This window comes from Motacilla alba, chromosome 11 (assembly GCF_015832195.1).
Source record: "Motacilla alba alba isolate MOTALB_02 chromosome 11, Motacilla_alba_V1.0_pri, whole genome shotgun sequence".
Taxonomy (NCBI): Eukaryota; Metazoa; Chordata; class Aves; order Passeriformes; family Motacillidae; genus Motacilla; species Motacilla alba.
In genome coordinates, this window is record NC_052026.1 from 14,015,950 (window position 1) to 14,037,369 (window position 21,420).

Genomic DNA, 21,420 nt, shown 5'->3' on the forward strand with positions numbered 1-21,420 from the left:
TAAGAAAAAACTGAAGATTTATCTGACATCCTAACAGGAATAAAACACATCCATCTACAGAGAAGCACCATCAAATCCCATCCAAAAGGGATGGATTTGAAGGAGTAGGCTCGGCTGTGAAAGAAGACAAATAAGGCCTTTGTTCAGAAGCTGTTGCCACAGACTGTTAATCTGTTACCCTCACTTAGAGAGAACAAGCTGTCCTTCAGAAAGCAAAAGGTAATCAAATTATGCTAGATTATGTGGTAAAAGCTACTCTGCACATGCACAAAGGAGCTCAGAGACAACAGCACAAGGGAGACCAAATAATGCATGGCTGAGCTACTCCCAAGCCCATCAGAGGGTCCAACAGCCCATCCAAGTCCCACCTGCACAACACAGAGGAGCACAGCATTGCACAGTGGAAGGTGGAGGCCAAATTCACAACTTCTGAGGAACAAACTTCTTGTCCAGGACACTCCTAGGAGAGCCACTAGGTGTGAAACTCATCCTGATGAGTCATGGGAAGCAGCTCTTGAGATCACCTTTGGTACTATAGGGTGTTGGGGAATTCCTGGCTGGGACACAAGGGGATGCAGGAGGAAGGCCATTTTGGATCACTAAGGACTATTTGCAGGATGTTTAGGGGAGGGAATGAGGTGATTTCAAGAAGAGATGTGGGAGAAATAGAAGGGCAAGAGGATAAAAGAGGTAGATCCCACGTAAATTGCTGTAGCAGCCATTCCAGGATCTCTGTGAAACAGGAGGAACCCCAACAGGCACCCAAGAGCAAGTCTCCTACCCCTCAAGCTCTACACTTCATTCTTCACAACACTCCTTAAACCTAATAGATGAGGACCATTGACACGTTCAGAATGCTCTGGGCAAACCCAGAGCAGACAAAAAAACAGTGAGAGATGTCAAACAGGATAATATTGTTTTGACAGCAAAAAGATTGCCCTTCAGTTTGTAATGCTGATCACTACAGGAGTAGCTTCAATCAAGAATACACAGGCCACAAGGATACTTCATTTATCTGACTAAAGGAAAAAACCCCAAACCCCACTGGGGCATGTACATGCTGCATGATTTGACAATCACTCAAGGGATTACCCCCCTGAGGAACTTATTTAGTGGATTTCTCAGGTCCCACCTTTTCAGAGGTTCTTGACATTCTCCCCTCAACTCAATGTCCATCAATTAACATTCTGTCTAATGCTGGGCAGCCAGGAGACAAAACTACAATTCAATATTTGGTCTTTCCCCCCCTCCCATAAACACAAATAGGTCTATTTCATCCCAGCTTTGCTTGTAATTTTTAGGTATTTAGTAGTTGCCAAACCTCATGAAACTGCAGATCTCCAGACACAAAGGTGAATAATGCAATTCCTCAAGCAGGTGATTAGCACATCTTTTTTACAGCTACTCAGTTCTCACTAGTCAATTCTTCATATCTATCAAATGACTTCTGAGGTCACTCACACTTGCCACTTCCACTGAGGCTGAAGGGATTCCCTCAGCACAGAGCCTGGCATCATTCACTGCATATCATCAGCTCATTAAAAAGCCTGACTTTTGACGAGCTTCCCCTACAAAAAACTGTTTTAAACTCAGACCAAACAAACTAAATAAAATGCGAGTTTTCAGAACAGGCTGAACTCACAGGAAGATTTCAAATCAGATACTAAGAATGCAATACTCCAGAATGCCACATTTTGAATTGCCTTCCATCAGTTATTTTACCCTGCCTCCATTACCTTTTCATGTTTTAAATGCACAATTACATGTGCTTAGTTCACCTAATACATTTTTCTAAATATCTATACAAACATGAGTTTAAGCATCAATTTCTATAATTCTTGAATCAAGGTTTGCAAATCATTTTATCATACTCATCCTAAAACTTGTTTGCCATGTGAGATTTTCAGATATGCGTTGTCTAGCCAGAAATATCCCTGTTCTCCCAACCTACACCCCTTGATTAATTATATAAAGCACTCCAGATAAAAGACTAATCAGCAACACTCCTGCAAAATCATCTTTGAACTGGTTGGTCTTGACACTCTACTTGGCTCTTCCTGTTGAAGACATGATGAAGTTTTTCCTCTACCAGGAGACAGGAGTAGGACTGAGTTTTTCCTTCATATACAGTATTAATCTCCATCACTCCCTTGGATGTTGCCAGCCTTTCTCCACAGAAGTAGCCAGACTACTCAGTGGTGGAATTGTCTGGACATGCCACCCAGTAATGCTGAAGAATGATCAAGTAACATTTCACAGCAATGCACTGCAGAACCACGCAGCCTCTTCTGGGACTCTGAAAAAAATTACCAGGGAGTTTCCCAAACAGGCAGGGCAGGAATGGCACAGCTGACACAAGGGGTGTCAGAAAGTGATTTTTAAACTATCTTGGAACAGGCCTGGGACAGCAGGATCCATATTATCCCTCACAGGCAGTACATCTCTCTGTACTTGGCCATGTATCACCATGTTCTGTGTTTGCCAACCAGACAAGACTCTTTCAAGTGCCAGAAGAAACCTGCAGAACTGGCAAACCAGCAGCTAACACACACAGTGAATCACAGACCCGTAACTCAGAAGGTACTGAGCTGTTCTTACCACTATCAGAAGAATCTTCTTTCTTAGAACGCATCTTTCTCTTTCGGCCACGTTTGCCTTTCTTTGTCTCTCCTCCATTCTCTCCTTCCCCACCATCTAGGCCAGAGCAGTTATCAGCATGTCTGGCCATTGTGTTCTACTCAGTGAAAGATCAAAAACACAAGGAAAGTTAAAACATGCATTGAATTCAAGATCAGACATTCTGCCTCTGTATTTTCAAACACATTTCTGGTAACTAAGTCTTTTATTTTTCTTTTTTTTTTTAAAGAGAGATTCTTTAGGGGAAACGGGTACATTCATTAACTTTATGAATGAAGTTGCATTTCCACATTGCTCATGATGGGAACGCTAATGTTTGTTGGTACCAATTCTCCATTCTTTCTCCTCTCTTTCCCTCTCAAAGAGAAGGGCTCTATTAAAAGATTTATATTTACCCTTTACCTCATCCATCTTTCCTTTTGGGTAAACATTTCCCTCCCCTTGGCTAAAAAAACCTCATTCCACCCCAACCCTCCCCAGTTCAAAGCACATTCCCTTACCCTGCGAGTGAATGTTTTGCCACACTTGGAGCAGACAAAGGCAGCAGGGACAAAGTTGGGGTCGTGGTATCTCTTGAAGTGCATGTCGAGGAGCTGCTTCTGGCGGAAGGTTTTATCACAATGGCTACAGGCATAAGGCTTTTCTCCAGTGTGGGTCCGTTTGTGCATGACCATGTGCCGCTCCTGGCACGGACAGGGAAAAGGGAAACTCGTGTAAATGGATACAGAAAAGTGAATTTTCAGCTAAAACGAGGCCAAAATGTTACGGTTAATAGCAGGAAAAGAATTACTCCACAGCAATGCAAAGAACATCTTGATTGATGGCATATTCAGTCATAGCTATTCCCATCCTATATGGACTCTTATTCTTTGGTCAAGGGGTACATCAAGGTTATGAATTAGAAAGTTATTGTCTACAGAACAGAATCACACCAAGAAAAGGCCACTTGTAGTCTCCTTCACACCCTTCAAAAAACTTAGACAGCTAATTTGATCTTGACAGCTGGTCAAACCTAAAAGCTAAGATTTCCATCCCGTACTTTCAGCTCCTGTCCTAACACCCCAAAGGGGTGCCAGTGCCCCCAGCTTACCTGTCTGCAGGCATAATCACACTGGTCACACTTGAAGCGCTTCTCATTCTTGTGGGACTTTTGATGCTGGATGAGGGCATACCTCTCATGGAACACAGCGTCACAGTAGCGACACTTCTTGCCCTGCTCAATGTAGGAATGCTGCTTCCTCAAGTGGACACCTACAGCAGAAAGAAACAAGAGCTTTCACCACCATGGCTTTCCAAGCATGAAAGATGAGCCCACGGTCCCTGAGTGATCCTCCCAAGCTCAGCCAAAACAGTGGAATTTAGGATTCAACTAAAAACCTGAAGGACTCGCAAGTAAAACCAACTAGAACCATTTCTAGATATAAAGAGCTTTCAGAAAAACTCCATTAGGATTTTCCACAGGATTCCAGATTTGGTTATTAGCTGCAATCTGTGCTGATTCAGGATGCTTGAATTCGATGACACGTGACTGTCAAACTAAAGTGTCTCGTGGACTGTTATGTTTAAGACTAACTCAAATTGCCTGGATACAGCCAGAAGCCAGGTAATTCAGTGGGGGGAAACAGGATTTTCTGCAGGATTAGAAGTCAGAGTGACAGGACTAGAAGGCAACAGGGATACCAGCAGATAATCCCCAAAAGGTTTTAGTCACTTCTTTAAAATCCTCCAACTAAGAGCATACCACAGCTGCACGAGGTAGCTTAGGGTAGATTAAAGCATTATTAGAAGAAAAATTCTTCATAGCTAACATCAGTTTTCCTCTGTTGTAAATCAGCTTGTTTGCTTCTGACATCAACTGACTGCCTTCCTCTCAAACTGCCTCTCACTGTAGCACTTGTCTTTACTGGAAGGGAGCCTGCCTTCCCATTACTTGGGTGACAATTTTGTTTAAAGACAGAAAGTTCTGCCAAATCGTGGCTCCTTCCTTCCCTCAGCTGCTCTGGGCACGATATTGTTTGTCACCTTCTAGAAACATAAGAGCTTGCCTGCTGGAATCACACTGGGGACTGCTCACCAGATCAGCAATGTCCTGCTGCAAGGACTCAGGGCTTTTTTGAGCACACAGCTCCAAATCCTGGGAAGTTAAATATTTGCTCTAATTCAAACCTTTTAACTTGATGAAAATATCTCTGCATGAAACTTAATGGCCTCCAGTGTGCAGGAGGTTAAGCCAAGTGATCTTCTTGCTTTTCAGATCCCAATCTTTATGCTGTTGAAATCTCAGTCCAAGTTCAATAAATGCCTTGCATCTATGGGCAAACAGTAACTTACCTTGTGTGCTTGGAAAAGAAAAAATCAAACTATGAGAAAAAACTGAAAATTGTTCTATCTTGCAGCAGCTACAGTCAGCTAAAGGTGTGTGTTACCAGCCCCATATTTGAAGCTGTGCTTCATATGCAGTTACCAGACTGGGTTTTGGGTTAAGAGACAGCAGTTGGGTTATGTGAACTCTAATTCTGGAAAGTTTTGTACCATCTTCAGCAAATGGCCATGTTTGGGAGACACGTACCCAGGTCACTCTTTCTTGCTATAACAGTATCACAGTGAGGACAGTGGAATTTGGCCACGTTCTCCGTGTGCTTCTGCAAAATGTGCATCTTCATGGTACCGCTCTGAGTGAAGCGAGCATGGCAGATGTAACATTCATATGGCTTCTCTCCTTCAGAAGCAAAAAGAAAAAAATAGAACAAGTACTTTTATTAAAAAGAAATCTCACCAAGAAGCCCCAAACAATCTTCCAAAAGCTAGACAACAGAAATTGCAATTCTACGAAGTGGGCAATAACATCTTTCTCTGCAAGTTAAAGCTCCACTAAGTGTTTTTCCACAAAAAACTAAAATTCAATCCTTAAGGAAGTTAAATTATTCTTACTCTGAGAAATACAGGCAAGACCTACATGCTGCCAGAAGAGAGCAAGTGACATCAGATTTTTTGGGGTGGAGGTTCTGAATGTTCATGTATACATAAAAGGGCATATTTCTCCCCTTCAATTTTAGCAATGTGATTAATTTGGCACTGCAGTAACATTCTGTGCTAAAATCATCCCTATTTATATTGAAGAAAAAATTAGCATCTTTATGAACTAACATGCATGAGATGCTTTTAAAAATGCACTGAAGCATGAAACTGCAAATGGCTCTACTCTTCAGCTGGAACACTGCAAACAGAAGAAGATTCTTCTGTTCATACTAGAGGTGCCTGCATTTTATCACCTCACAGTCAAACTAGAAATCAGAATCCACCAAGCTCATTTCTCAGTGAAGTAATTTAACCTGGTTTTAAATTTACAAGTGCTGACAAAACACGGTGCATTCTCTTCAGCTACACACTTTATAAAGGTTTAATATTAAAGTACACAATAGTATTTGTTTGCTGTGTGTCAGCAGACACTGCAGCCTCAGCACCCTGACACTAAGAGACCATGGCAGCAGTACCGGAGTGGGTCCTCATGTGCCTCTTGAGTTTGTAGGTGTCTCTGCTGGCATAGCTGCACAGGCTGCACTGGAACGGGCGCTCCCCGGTGTGCGAGCGGATGTGGCGTTTCAATTTGCTAACCTGGAAGCCAAGGGCAAGACTGAAGTTAGCACAGGTGAGCAGGCCAGATTGCCAAAAGCACAAGAAACCAGTCAAGAGTTTAAGGCAGTTTATATTTCCTTAGGCACAAAACCAAGCAAGCACATTTCAGTGCCATTTTCCCACTGCACACAGCCACTCACTCCTGCCCACTCTACCTCGCCTCCCAGCTTCACTCCCAGTCTTGCCTGATGCTTGTTCCCACACTCAATGAAGCCTTTAGACTCTGTGCTCACCTTACTGTTACTGACCATCTCAGCATCTGAAGACACCCTAAAATTATAAAATATCCTGGAGAGAGACAGGGAAGTGGTGTGGGGAAGCTGAATTCTTTTCTCCTCCTGCTTTTATTTAGAAGGTACAAACCTAGCTCAAAGCAAGAACACCAACAGTATGGCATTTTCTACTCCAGCCTGATCATGCTGCTTAATCACCAACTTATGCCTACAAAAAGCAGCATGACCTCATAAGGACCAACTTGGTTATTCTTTCCTAATTTATACTATGAAAACCTCTGCAACATAACTTATTCAGCACTCAAACCACAGGACCTGAAGTGACAGCACTGCAGGCATAGCGTGGGCTGAAAAAAAAAAACCTTGAAGCCCCTACACAAGCTCTCCCACTGTAGCCTTCTTCCACTGCAGACATCCCATTTTTTTAAATTTATGTAGCTCATCATCTGGCTCAAATTTCCTTTCACAGTATAAAAGCTGTCCTATAAAATATCTAACAACACTGCATGGAGGGAAGGCATTCAAGAATGTCTAATCTGCTCAGGAAAATTAAGCTATCATCTAACATTAGCAAAGCTGCTTTTCATCAATACTGAGACAAAGGCTCATTAGTTTTAGCTCCAGACACCTTCATGCCATAAACAGATGAAGTGCAGAATGCATGTTTCTAAAATGGGAGAGCACTGTGGACTGAAAGGACATCCCATGCAGCAGGAAATGTCTGTCTCCTTCAACACAAAGCACATTACAATTCCTGCAATCAGCTTGAAGGACAAATAATTTAAGAAACTGTGACAACTATTGTCTCCAAAGAGGAAATGGGTATCACCTAGAATTTCTCTAAGTGATCTCAAACTGCTTTCTGATTCACTGAGGAAACCCCACCATTTGCTTCCAAGAGCAGCTCTGATTTATATTTTTTTTTCTCTGAGCCTTTCAACCAAATGGTCAAAGAGGAAATGTCTAAGAACAGAGTTTGTAACAGATGGTGAACAAGCTTTGAAGTGCACAAGGAAGCAGCCAGCAGTGTAACAAGTCCCATACCTCCACACTGGCATAGTCACACATGGAACATTTGAATGGTTTCTCGTGGGTGTGTTTGTAGCGGCGATGCCGAACCAACTCTCCACTGGTCACAAAGGCCATGTCGCAGTCTGGGCACTTGTGAGGGCGAGTACCTAATGGTGTGCAGCAAGACAGTGACACAGAGATTTAGTGACAAAAGAAAATACAGGGCTGCATTCGTTGTGGGATTTTTTTTATTTTTTGTTTTTGAAGTTAATTAGCAATACTGCTTTCATGTTCTGAAAGATTAAATTAGAGCAACAGAATGCACAAACGTCAGAGGTTTTGTATAAATAACTAATAGATTTAAGATCTTAGAGAATTAATATCTTTTCAGTGAGGAAATAGACTCCTTTATTTTTGTACCACTTAGTTGTTTACACATTAGAAACCAGCTAGTTAGACCTAAGTTCAGTAAGCCAAGAAAATGAGGGATTATAAATTAGATTCTTGTTTGGCAATAAGGCACAACAAGCTGAAAACATGAGTACTAATACTCAAAGCAAAGAGAACATTTCTGTAACTTCAGGTAACTTGAGATCAAGCCCAGGATCAATTTTGTACCTGTGAACAGGATAAGCTCTGCACCTGACCTGGGCAGGCAGATAACAACTATGCCATTTCCTCTTTTTTACCTCATTCCGTAAGAGAAAGTAGGAAAACAAGAAAGGTCTACCTTCAACCTTGCTCTGATGGCAGAGCAGACCCTACAAACACAATGCATGCAAATCCAAGAGTACCTGTGTGAGTGTTGAGGTGGTTCCTCAGCAATGTGACTGTCCGGAAAGCCCTGCCACAGAGATGGCACTTGTGTGGTCTTTCATCGGTGTGGCTTTTCATGTGGCGGTCCAGGTTGGAACGACGTGGACAAGTGTAACTGCACAGCTCACACTGGAATGTCTTCTTTACACCTGGTCATGAAGGAAACCATCTTTAGTCTTTGACAGTACTGTGGTCTACTGTGTAATATAAGAGGAAAGATTCTTGGGGGTGTAAGTACTGCAAGGAACCACCATGCACCACTAAATCCAACTGCATTGCCTGTGGCTGGTTTGGATTCAATTTTCAATGGTATGCCAGCACTTAATGTTCCTTCTGCACTCTAAAAAGGGTTCCTTAACTTACAGTTTGAACAAAAATTAAACACACTTATTACTGTGTTTTGCACCATCTACCTTACCCAGCAATTGGTTATGAAAAAGCCCACAGAATTAATGATACCATTGGCTCCTGATGTAAAACATGCACACAAACTGTTACATGTAGAGTACAGCAAAGAGAACAATCTTTTCAGTCACAGTTGTATGAGAATATTAATTCCACAGTATCATACTTGTGGAAAATGATCTCCCTGTCAGCCTGTAGAGAGGAGAAGGGAGGCGTGCCCAAGAAACACCGCAGTTGGGCATTATTACATTGTGAGCAAGCAGCATTGGGCATGTCTGCTCTCCTCCCACTTGCACATATTCATTCGCCTCAGTCACACTGCAATCACCACAACAAAAGCATTTTCAAAATCCATTTGCAGATGGGGAACTTACCTTTCTTTTTAATTTTTGTTGGTTTTGGTGGCTTCATATTGCCCACCACCTTTTCTGCATTAACCTCAGACAACAAACCCTCCTGCTGCTCCTCTTCAAAGTCATATACAGAGACATCCACATCTTTGCCTTCCTCAGTGTAGCGAAGCTTACTCTTTTTGTTTTTCTTTGTTTTTTTGGCTGGTGGCTGATAGTCTGGATCTTTTTGCCAATTGGGGTCTTCCTGTGGCTGAAGTTCACCTTGTTCCAGGGTCTCCACCTCACCGTTTGCACCCACTTTCACAACTTGGAAGCCTTCTGGTAAAGGGAGGGTGTGACAGATCATGGGCTCCCCCTCCTGCAGGCCTCCTTTGGAAACCTCATTTTCATAAGCTCCCTGCAGTTCTTCCACAGACGTGGTGGCAACAGGTACAGTCACTGGTACAGGTACTTGGACCAGCTGAAGCTCACCAAGGTTTATAGGCTGCTCTTCCATGTTAACAACCTGAAGCGTTATGATCTGTGTGTCATCCACAGTAGCCTCAGTTTCTTGAGGCACTGCACCTTCCATTACTTCGGTCTTCATCTGAAGAAGAGTTGGATCCAGCTGATCCATCATCACCATCTGCACTCCACTGCTGACATCCTGCACCACTTCACTCCCATCTGCTTGGTTTGGTGGTATATGACAAGCATCATCCTCTTGCCCACCTTCACGGCGTCTTTGATAGGTTTTCCTCTCTTTTCCCTTAATGAAAGTTTCTGATTCCTCCACAATAGCGTCGACTGCCTCACCTTCCATTTCACCTTCCTGCTGTAAAAACGAGAGAATGAATGCTGCACACCATCCAATGTATTTAACAACTGCACAAACCCCACAGAAGGACAATTCACCCAGCTGGAAACACCCAACTCATCCCAATCATATTCAGAAAACAGGAGCTGAGAGCTGTAGTTCTGCACAAGCCCATCACACTGCAAACCAAGGCAATCACACAATGCTGCCTGCAGTGAGACAACTGTATCAGCTTCTTGGAAAGGAAGGAAAGCAAGGAAGAGAGATTAAGTGATACACATGTTCCCATTTCTCAAAGACCACAAATCCCACGAGCAAGATGCACAGCAGTATTATTCCTTACTGAGCTTGTTTAATCATTTCACTTAACTTAGCAGTATCAGAGGCAGTCTCTGGCTATAAATTTTAAAGGTACAAAGCTACCACACTGTTAAATACAAAAAGCTAACCTTAAAGAAAGTGTTACATTTGAGAACTGCAGAACTTTTCCAGGAAAAGACACCAAGAATTAAGCACAAGAACATAAACTGCACTTATTTAATACCAAACTACTATTACTTCATGCCTAAACTCCTCTGAGCAACATAAGGACATACAGGAGTTAGGCAAATATGTCTCTTGTCACCAGCCTGGAGCTCAATTCCTGCTCCCACCTCTGGCACTGCTGGCCCTGAGTAGATCTCAAGATGCACTGTGCACTCCCTCCTCGGCTGAATGAGCCATAGCAGGAGACACAGCTCAGGTAAAATCTTATTTTAGTGTAAATGATGTGGACTCTGAGCTGGTTGGACTCTAAGGATCTCATGACACCCGTGTTAAATCCATCCATACAGTCACAAACAAACAACACCACAGAAGTTCAGCATTTTGGTGGACCTGAGCTATAACTCTGACAGTAGCTGCACGTAAACATAACACTGAGATTTTGCACCTCCTCAGATCACCCAGTGTTCTTCACTGCAGTTGCAGAAAAACATTAAACTCCTGTATTCTCATCATGCAAGAAGGTTGTTTCAAGAGTAATAAGAGCTAAAATAAATTATCATTTTGCAGCTGTCTTATTCCCAAATGAAAGGAATAAGATTATAGTAAAGGAGCATTTTGTAAGTCAGTCTGTTCCAGATGGTTTACTTCATAAAAATAAAAGGAGGTCCCTAACCATGCCAAACACCTTCCCTGCATCAGGATACCATTTCTTATACCCCTCATTAAGCATTAAAAAGGTACCAAGGTCAATTTTTGGTAAGAAGAAAGTGATAAAAAGCCAGCTTCCTTACTAAGCCTGTGAAAAATTCCTGAATCTAGTTCCAGATTTGCTAAGAGACTTCTGTATTTTCCCATTAGACTGACTGGCCTCTCAGACCAGCTAAGTGAATTAATATAAATATTTAATCTCCCTTGCTAACTCAACACTCTAAAATCCCCATACTATTTTCAAATATCTACATTTAATCTTGTGTACTCAATTTTGATTATACACAAGACATAAACATGAAGCACAGCTAAAGTCTACATCAGCTTTAAGAATTATAAGACATGTAGTTGCTATGATTTTTAGAAAGTTCTTGCTTTTGCTGTAGTGCTTCTTCTAGTATCATCCACTTCTGCTGTAAAAACAATACAGCTCATCTTGTTCTTCAGCCTGCCCAGACAAGGGACATTAATTAGCGTGGTGTCTTGACACTCGTGATGTTGTGGGCAGCCACAGTCTCCAGAGGGCACCAGATCCCCAGGAATACCGACATATGGCTTCATGCGCACTCCCTGCAGGGATCCCGCCTCTCCTTTCCTTCACCACCCGTCAGCTTTTCAAGTCGGAGCAAATCCATATGGACAAACAGCTGAAGTACACGAGATGATGTAAGCACTTAACACCAGACAGCAGGCAATCAGAACAGAGCAGGTCTTTGGCCTACAGCAACTGCAAAAGTGTTTTACAATTATCTTAAGTATTTGCAGAGAGAAGAGAAGACTTTCCAGGTGACCAAAAGTGTCTGAACAAAAAAAGGAAGGGCATAGCTCAACAACACATAAAAATGTGGTAAATGGGCAAGGAAGTAACACTAAAATATATAAGATGGAGGGAAAAAATGGCAAAAGTCCATCTGCCAAGCTAATGCAACTTTGGTGCCGAGCAGAGGTTTGCAGCCTTGATACAAGCACAGGCAGCTCTGAGCAGAGGAGGGGCCCTCACAAGGACCTTCACATTCACTGTCAGTATCAGTTGGTAACAACGTTGCTAAGTCACCTGAAAGCAAGCCAACAGGCCAAAATTCACCAGGGTCCTCTATGATGCTACAGTGGAGTAGTAGAAAGGCACCACTTCTGACTGGTAAAGCAGAAAATCCGATGTCTGCCAAGGAACAGGACACTGGCATTCATGGAGACTTTGGCTCACACCGTCAGGAAGCTGCCAGCCTAGGAATGCAGGTGTACAGGGAGACCAAGGAAATGCCTGCAGCAAGACCCAGGTTAAAGACAGTCACAGTGAGGGGTGTACCTGTGTGAAAGGAATGGATGGATTCTTACAGCCGTCCGGTAAAGAACCTCAGACCCCGCCACTGCCCCTGTCCCCCTGTCACCTCTCACCCCGTTCCCTGCCGCGCGGCTATCGGGGTCACACGGCGGGGCACGGCTGCCCCCGAGCGGCGAGACGCGGCACTGCACCGGGGCCGGGCCGCCGCCTCCATCCCTGCCTGCCACCGCCGTGTCACCTCCATCCCCGCCTGCCACTGCACCCCGACCCTGCCACCGCCGTGTCACCTCCATCCCCGCCTGCCACTGCACCCCGACCCTGCCACCGCCGTGTCACCTCCATCCCCGCCTGCCACTGCACCCCGACCCTGCCACCGCCGTGTCACCTCCATCCCCGCCTGCCACTGCACCCCGACCCTGCCACCGCCGTGTCACCTCCATCCCTGCCTGCCACCGCCGTGTCACCGCCATCCCTGCCTGCCACTGCACCCCGACCCTGCCACCGCCATCCCTGCCTGCCACTGCACCCCGACCCCGCCACCACCGTGTCACCGCCATCCCTGCCTGCCACTGCACCGCGACCCTGCCACCGCCGTGTCACCTCCATCCCCACCTGCCACTGCACCCCAACCCTTCCACCTCCATCCCCACCTGCCACTGCACCCCGACCCTGCCACCACCATGTCCCCTCCATCCCTGCCCACCACTTTCACTGTCCCCTGCCCACCACTGCATCCTGACCCTGCCACCTCTATGTCACCTCTCTATCCCTGCCTGCCCCTTCCACTATCCCAGTACACGCTGCATCCTGACACTGCCACTTCCACTGTCCCTGCCTGCTGCTGCATTCTGACCCAGATTCCCTGGCCTCCAACACTCAGCACGTGGATCAGCATTTACTCCTGCCTATTCCAAAGTATCCACTATACTCCTTTCCATCAAAGTTAGTGCATCTGAAAATGTCTGGTTCTAAACCAAACTCTTGCCACAGGAGAAATGTCACAATATACTAAATGTCACAATAACAACATATAAAATTACAGAAATATACAGCGGCCATCTCACTTGATGCTTTGGACAGTTCAAAAATCTCAGGAAACTGCTGAGATTTCCTCTGAAGAAGTGTGGATTTACAAATGTCAAAATTCTTCAACTGCGGGGTGGGGACACAGGATGTACCCTAAACTTGAGAGGAAAATGTATGGGTGCTTTCCTACTAAATAAACTCTCTGTAAAGACTCCATGTCTGCTGCAGCGAGCTTTGCACTGGCTGTCCATGCCACTTCTCAATCACTCTGTCTTGAACAATTTGCTACTTTTTACATAATTTTTTTTCTTGACCCTAATTCTCCTTTCTCATAAAGTGAGTCTCACAGACAAGTTTTGTATTTATTGGAGGACATGTGCCATTTGCTACGACTAAGACCATTATAGCAGAACACCAGGAATAAAAACTGCAGAGTTTCTCTCAACTTTTTATTTCTGGCTTTTGTCTCCAGCTCTCTTCCTACCAGTAACTGCTACCTTACACCAACAGCTCGGTTCCACAATGACTGAATCTAAAAAGGAAAACAAAGCAGCAAGTTAAAAGATGCAGTAAATCAAGACTGAAATAAAAGCAAAAGAGAAAATATTCCACAATAAGGAGAATGACCAAAAAAGAAATCAAAGATCTGAAAGCACAATTCCCACTAATAGCTCAAGCCAGTCCTTACACATGGGCTCACCCAGCAGGCTCTACTGAGAGACACTGTGACACCAAACAGCTCAGTGCACTGTCACAATCCAATTAGCCAGGTAAGGAGCTGGGACATCCAAACAACAGACCTAAGCTTGCTCAAACAGCTCACGGACAGCCCATCTAAAAAGCTGGAACAAGCAGAAATACAAAGTGCTGTGCCTTTCATAGAACTGACACGTCATTGCAATGACAGGAAGCAAAAGGTTGCTTGAGAGAAAGTAATTTAGTGGCAGCTGTCCTGCTGACTACAGCACAGGAGAGTCTCAGCCCAGATACGCTCACTTTCTTCCCAATACCCAATCTAACCGTGCCCCGTGTCCGTGGGAAGCCATTCCCCCTTGTCCTGTCACTGAATGCCCTTGTCCAAAGTCCCTCTCCAGCTCTCTTGAAGCCCCTTTAGGTACTGAAGGGAATTGTAGAAGCATTAAAAACAACTTGCTGTCATTGTCAATGCAGAAAGTACAAACCCAGACACAGGGATGGTTAGTGCCAGTGCCTATATTTTTTTACTGGTGTTATTTATAATAAAGCCATTATCAAAGAAGCATTTGTCTGTCTCTCAGGCATGTCAAAATTAAGGAACCCTGAACTGCATCAAGTTTCACGTACCAAATTACACAAAAAATGTACTTTTGCCAAACAAGGCACAGTCTCAATAAAAATTGCTGGGAGACTAAGGCAATTGAAAAGTGTCACACATTAAATGTTACACATTTAATGCTGTAATACACACTTAACTTGAGAAAAAAAATTAAAATTCCAATAGAAACAATGAAGCCAAATGCTGTCAGTAAATTTTTGATGTTGATAAAATAATGAAAAATATCAGGAGCTACATTTGTGCAAACAACCCTATTACCTTGCAGTATATTCAGGCCTTGAATTCAAGTCAATCTACATACAGATCTCACTCAAAAACTGACATGGCTTTGACACTTGTAAATTAGCTACTTATTAAAAATTACATGGGAGTGGAAATAAAGCCTAATGTTAAAAACGGGAGACTTATGTTTCTCCTGCATTGCCCAAGAATCCCTTTGAAAGCTGAATAAAGGAATAAACAAAAACTTCAACTAGGAGTCAGCAGTTATGCACTGTATATGCCACTTAAAGCAAGATTGAAAAAAAAAAATACATATCCAACAGGGTTTAGAGACAACAGACTTTTTTTTCCCCTGCCTGCAGTCCACACATGTCTGTGTAAGTATTTTAGGGCATGAGCAGATGTAGATTAACTGCAGGAGTGCTTGGCCATTCTCCTTCCCACCATGGAACAGTCATATCTTTTCCCTGAAAAGTCTCCCAGCTAAGCTCAGCCCAAGATAAGGCAGTTTAACAGGTAGGCAGCCTTTCCACTTCCTCCAGCAGAGCTACCCTGATAAGAGATGAACATGGCGTGAGCGTAACTTACTCTAAAGCAGACAGACATACATCCAAACAGGCCAGCTGTGCCTTTCACATGCAAAACACCAAAGAGTTACTACCAACAGGAGAAACTAAAACATTGGGTAAATTTCTTTCACTAAGTAATTTTCTCACAGTAAAAGCTTAAGGCTTTCATTTGGCTACTGCAATCATTTCCATATTCACTGGTTATGACTGCTACGCCCATCTCCAGCTGCTTTCTCATTTCCTTCTTGCCACTTACAACACTGGTACTGAAAGCAAACAAGAAGAGTAAAATGGACAAACATTTACTGCAGCTTTAAATTAAAAAAAGGGTAGTCTCATTAAGCCACTATTAAGCAAAATATTTCAGCATCTTGGAGGGCATAAGGAAAAGCAAGAACCTAGAAGTAAAAAAGCAAACTCCACCACAGGTTAATAAATGTTTTTGCTTTTCCTCTGCATGAAAAGGGGCCTGTCAAGATTATGCCCCAAGAAACACATAAACCAACTATGGGAATGAGAGCTGCAATTGCAAAATGCAGAGTTGTAGAAGGATGGTTTCCCTGAGTGCTGATCCTGTGAGGAGATCAGAGAAGACAGTGTTGGTGGAGATTACCTAACCAAGGTGTCTGCGCTGGGAGGTTGGTCTAAATAGGGCAAGAAGAGCACATTGTTCTAGGGAGTAATTCAAAGCTTTTAAGTGGATCCCTACACTAAACTGACATCTAGAGGAATCCACTTTTTCCTTACTAACAAGACAGGAGACCAGATTTTTAACCTGTGTAATAGTTTCATGGTCTCTATAAGACAGCTAAATATAGCACTCATTGTCCAAAGAGCTGCTCTCAGCTTTTCCTTCACACTGACAGAATAATTCACCATAATGAACTCGACTGTGAACTAATTCGGCCCAGATGTTATCAAAGGTGATTTTTACCTTCGACCCCTACAAACTCCCAAGGGCACAGCCAAGCCAGTCCCTGGCTACAGGACACTCCTCACCCGCAGCCAGCTTGGTGCACTGTTAGAATCAAAATGCATCTTGTGCCATTTCTCTACTTCCCCCCTTTTCTTTTCTCTCTGCTCCTCCTACAAAAGAAATTTTCCTGGTTGCTACTGCTGCCCAGGGATCTCAGCAGAGCTCTTTCCAATTTCACTGTGTCTCATGAAATGACGCAAAGCAATCATTCAGCACTGACCCCTATTTTTCAGTCAGCAAGTAGCACACACCTGTGATCTCCTGCAATTACTCAGAATAAAGCTGACCTTTCACTTTGGATCAGAAACTCGGAGAGTTCATGCAAGACATGGAAACAGAGTATATACCCAGGGCCCCCAGCCAGGCAGAAGGAAACTCAATTCCACATCTTTCCTCAGCTGTTTGCTGAACAAGCTCCCTCTTAATCCTTGCACCTGACAGTGGCAGAAAGCCCCAGATCATGGCTCTTCCACAACTAATACTGCTAATTCTGCTGTAATAAGCTGCAGCCTACAATGGAGAGGAAAGCAGATACAATAATGTCAACTGCTTGAAACTTGCATTGTGGAACAAAAGATAAAAAAAATCATTGGAGTTACTGACAACAAATCCCACACATATTCAAGTCACTTGAGATATCCTGTAACCTGACAAGGAAAGCCTTGATGAAGAAAGCAGACTGATGAAAGCGTTTCAGCTTTATTTCTGGAATAGTTTTTTTCCTTGCTTTTATTTTAGATTTGGAGAATTAAAGGTCTAATGAGAAGGTAATAGGGACAAAATTAGTTAATGTTCTTAAAATTTGTTCCATTCTTCCTTAACTTCCCCTTCAGTTCCTATCTACCATTCTTTCAAATCTCAGTTTTATCTTTTCACTATTTCTTTCAATAACTGCTAGTGCATCTCACTAGATGACACTAGGTCTTTATTCAATCAGGGAATTCTCTACTGAAAGCTGGGAAATGCATGTGAAACACACTCTTATCAATATTTTTTATAAAGTTTCCCTTTTTAATTTAGTAAGAAGTCATCATGTTTTGCTAACCTGACAGTCCATTTCAGAAGGACAAACATGTAATCTAATCAGGTGTAGAATACAGGAAGACTTACACTTTAAAAGAAGCAGTGACAAAAGAATTTCTTTTTAGCTGATGTTAAGATCATAAAACTAATCAGTCCCTCCCCTTTACAGGTCTTCATAAAATAAAATTGATGAAGGAGTTCATGAAAGACCATCAGAATACTTGAAGGTATTAAACTGAAAATCAAAAATTACTTCAGGTTAAACAGCCTGTAAAATCCATTGCCACAAAACACAAAGCCTTATACTGTAGGCAGATACTGGAAAAGATTCTTAGCTTTATCAACAAGTATTTGTGGTCGTTTCTCCCATCATACATTAATTTAGGCTTTCATTTAATTTACTGGTAAACTGCTAACAGCAGAAGAAGATATTTCTTCAAAACAAGTCTGAGCAGAAGATTCTTTGGCCATCTGATGTAGTGTATGTAGCATGATACCAAAATGGCAACACCAGCCACTGCCACACCTGAAAAAAGACCTGTGCAACAAGTTTCATGGCATTCTAGAGACTTCATAATAAGTATCTGGATTTTGTTTTCCTCCAAGGCTTCACCTAGATGAACAGGTATCCAAGAATAAACTTTTGGGGAACAGCTAATTCTTTTATCTTTGCATGAGTACTCACTAAGTAGTGATACTCTACCAGCACAAGGGAATTCAGGCTTCACATTAGAGGAGCAGGAAGTGCTCATCCCTGGGATGGTAACTTGGGTCCTACCCCATGAACAACAGCTGCCCATGCACTATTAGTCACCTCACAAATGACACCCTGATGCACACAAGGAAAACTAAAGTCAGTGCCAGTTAACCTAATGTCAGGCTGTCAAACACAGAGGTGCAGTTTACTGTTGTTGCAGCAGGAACAGGAAATTCCAGGAGAGTTTTGAAAGCACCTATGGCAGAAGGGTGGTGGACAAGACAAACTCTCAGAGCCTAAATTAAGACACCCTTGCTTTTGAGTCACAGAAAAGTTAGTCTGAATTAGTAAGGGCTGGAGCAGACATAAACAGAATCAAACCCAGACGACTCCTTTAAAGTGACCCTCATGCTGAAATTTTAAGCTTCATTGTTTTACACACACCCCTAATTCATTTGGACTCGTATTCCAAATATTCTCATACACCAAGCCCTAAAAGTGCTACAATCAACCTTCAAAGCAGATGAAGCAAAAAGCTCCCAAAATCCCACAAAGGCACTCAACCTTGGGAAAAAAAAAAAAAACAAACAAAACAAAACCTTTCTCCCAGGAAGCAGTAAGGTCTCATTTCCAAACATACCCACTCTGCAGAGAAACCATCCCTGCCTTTAAACTGCCCACTCATGGCCTCCATCAGCCCAACTACTCGTCATGTTAGCACAAGCACTCTCAAGACTGCAGCTACCAGTCAGGAAACCAATCCAGGCCAGAACTCACCCAGCCAAGGATACTTATTTCAATCCAGACTAGGTCTCTGGTGTGCCCCAACACTAAGGGCAGCCAAAAGAGAAGCAGGGCAAAAAGGTTTCTACTAGCACAATGTTAAGCTTTATGTTTAGGAAACTACTGCCTCAGCATGGAACACATACCACACTTTAAACCCCCTCAATTTACATTTATGTTCTTGACGCTTCTGCACTTCTGCCTGGACTGATTTGTTCTCTTCATGCTGGCTATTCTTCATGCAGCTCCTGAGGTCAGAACTCACTCTGGAACAGAACAGATGAACTAGTGAAACTACATAAAAGAGAAATGTAAGGGGGGTTGGGGAGGGGAGAGGGAGGGGGAAAATAAAAGCAGTGTTCAATATTTAATGCTTGTTTAACAAAAGTGTAGTCCCACACCCCTAACAGAGCAGCACTGATAACTGCTTGAGGACCCCTTCACTTACCAAAAAAGCCATAAGCAAAACCAAAACCAAAGGAATATCCTAATCAGCTTTAATACTTTCACTAGGATGACTGAACTCATTTTACAAGCTTCTCTACCTACCTGTTCTCAAACTCTTTAGCATTTACAGTTCTGACAACCTAAAGCTCCGGATGCCTCATGTCAGATTACAAGTGCAATATGACATTTTAGAGCCAGCTCTGCCTACTTCAGATGGCCTCTTTGTCCTCTGCTGTGGAATAGCACATCACACACTGAAGGAGTTTTGATTGCTGAAGAGGTGTAAATGAGAGCAAATATCACTCCTTATATACTGTCAATCCAGCAGTGGATAAATTACTTGTATCAAATAACAAAATCAGCTCTAACACAGTTCTAACTTTGCCACCCTAAGGAAGACAAGGCTCTCTGCTCACTGAAGCAGCTTCATTACCCTTATCAATTAAGGGCTTAAAATATCCACATTTACAGAAATACAGTATTTACAAGACAGCACATTATTCCTTTCTGTAATCCTTGTCACACAGTCTGCAGAGTGCACACATGCTAAAACCCTGAGAATGGTAAGAAGTCCAGAGGAGTAATTCTCAAGAGAAGCATATATTCTTGCTGCACTCAGTAATGAAGGCCAAGCAGTGTTGGATTTCACACTACTTGGATTTCACACCCTTTGAATTTAAGTGCTTCCCCTCCAGGTTCTTCTGCCATTTATTTAGTACAAGGCACTCAAGACTGGGTCCTGGCTGCATTTATTACTTGGCAAGTCTATTTTTAATTGCTTACCAGCTTCAAAGAGCATTACTGATAAGAGGTTTGTTAGAGCTGTGGATGCTCAGTGATAGCGAGCTTTTAAAAAATTTGGAAATTATCTCTTTTTATTTAACACTCTGCAAAAATCACAAATGCTACATACAAGCCCTGACCAGGAAAGAGGATGCTCAGAGGATACATGGGGTGTGCTCCACTGCTACGGGCCTACTGCAACTGCTGATGCAAGCTGCATCCTTGCCAGGTTCTGTGCAACACTGGAAAAGACTTCCTGAACTTTACAAACTTTTCAATTAATGCAGAAAAGCCTCAAGAGAGAAGGACTTCTCCCTTCAAAAGACATTTGATACAAAATTAACACCTCCCATGTGGAATATCGTCACCTTAGAAGTTTTGTCACACACACAAGAGGACAACAGAACATACTGAACTGAATGGAAGCATCTGTTTATCCACTTTGGGTTTCCTGAAATTTCAAGTCAAGAAATAGTTTTCTTTCATTTTTCAAACCTAATCTTCTGCTTGGCAAATGATTTAACAGTAAAGAAAGCTGTTTTAAATAAAGATTGTACCCAAACTCTTATGAGGGGAAAGAGAAAACAAACAGTAATTGCAGCTCTTTTCTACACTGAAGACAACACAAATGGAGAACATTTCACAGGGATCTCTGCAGATTAGCACTGGTGGTGAGTTAATGCAAGGCACAGCCACTGCCCTTCTCTGTTTACAAGGTATTGATTCTGATTAGGAAATAAGTTACTGGAGTTTTCTCAGAGATGTTTTGAAGCTGCTTGAACACCACTCAAGAAGTATCAACCTACTAATGTACAATCCAGGGAGATCCAAAAATGGAGCTTGTTCTGATCCACTCCAGGGGAACATCCCAAAGGGAGAGTAAGTCACTTCTACTCTCCTTTACTGCAGAGATGATACTGAACTCCTGTTAAATACCTGGTGTATTTTCTGGCATAAGATACCTTGCATGAACTTACAGTCCATCAGATCTTTGACATATAGGCAATGTTTGATAAGCTTGAAGGAAAACAGGTGTAAACTGAAAACTTAAAGTGCTTCATATGTCCACTGCTGAGCTTAGAACACATGGAAAAAACACACCAGAAGGCTGCCAGAACAATGAGGTGGCTGGAATACAAGACCTACACAGAAGAATTACAGAGTTAGCTGTGACCAGGGGAGATCCTGCTGTTACCTTTAAAGAGAAGCAAAGAGA

General features: G+C 42.8%; 1 protein-coding gene across 11 annotated transcripts in view; it reads right to left on the reverse strand.

Annotated features, from left to right (window-relative positions):
• The window catches only part of CTCF (CCCTC-binding factor), a 34,860-nt gene that overhangs the window by 3,756 nt on the left and 9,684 nt on the right, over positions 1-21,420 (reverse strand). For 3 of the 11 annotated variants that reach the window (XM_038147710.1, XM_038147712.1, XM_038147711.1), the window contains 9 exons: positions 19,146-19,240; positions 9,113-9,905; positions 8,312-8,482; positions 7,551-7,684; positions 6,132-6,252; positions 5,207-5,356; positions 3,728-3,888; positions 3,138-3,320; positions 2,599-2,734 (listed from right to left, as the gene is read on the reverse strand). In XM_038147710.1, coding sequence (XP_038003638.1) covers positions 2,599-2,734; positions 3,138-3,320; positions 3,728-3,888; positions 5,207-5,356; positions 6,132-6,252; positions 7,551-7,684; positions 8,312-8,482; positions 9,113-9,905; positions 19,146-19,199 — 1,903 coding nt within the window. In that variant the 5' untranslated portion in view covers positions 19,200-19,240. Of the gene's footprint in view, positions 1-2,598; positions 2,735-3,137; positions 3,321-3,727; positions 3,889-5,206; positions 5,357-6,131; positions 6,253-7,550; positions 7,685-8,311; positions 8,483-9,112; positions 9,906-12,135; positions 12,388-19,120; positions 19,241-21,420 lie in introns of all 11 variants that reach the window. The other 8 variants (XM_038147721.1, XM_038147719.1, XM_038147718.1 and 5 more) reach the window with 6 other exon arrangements.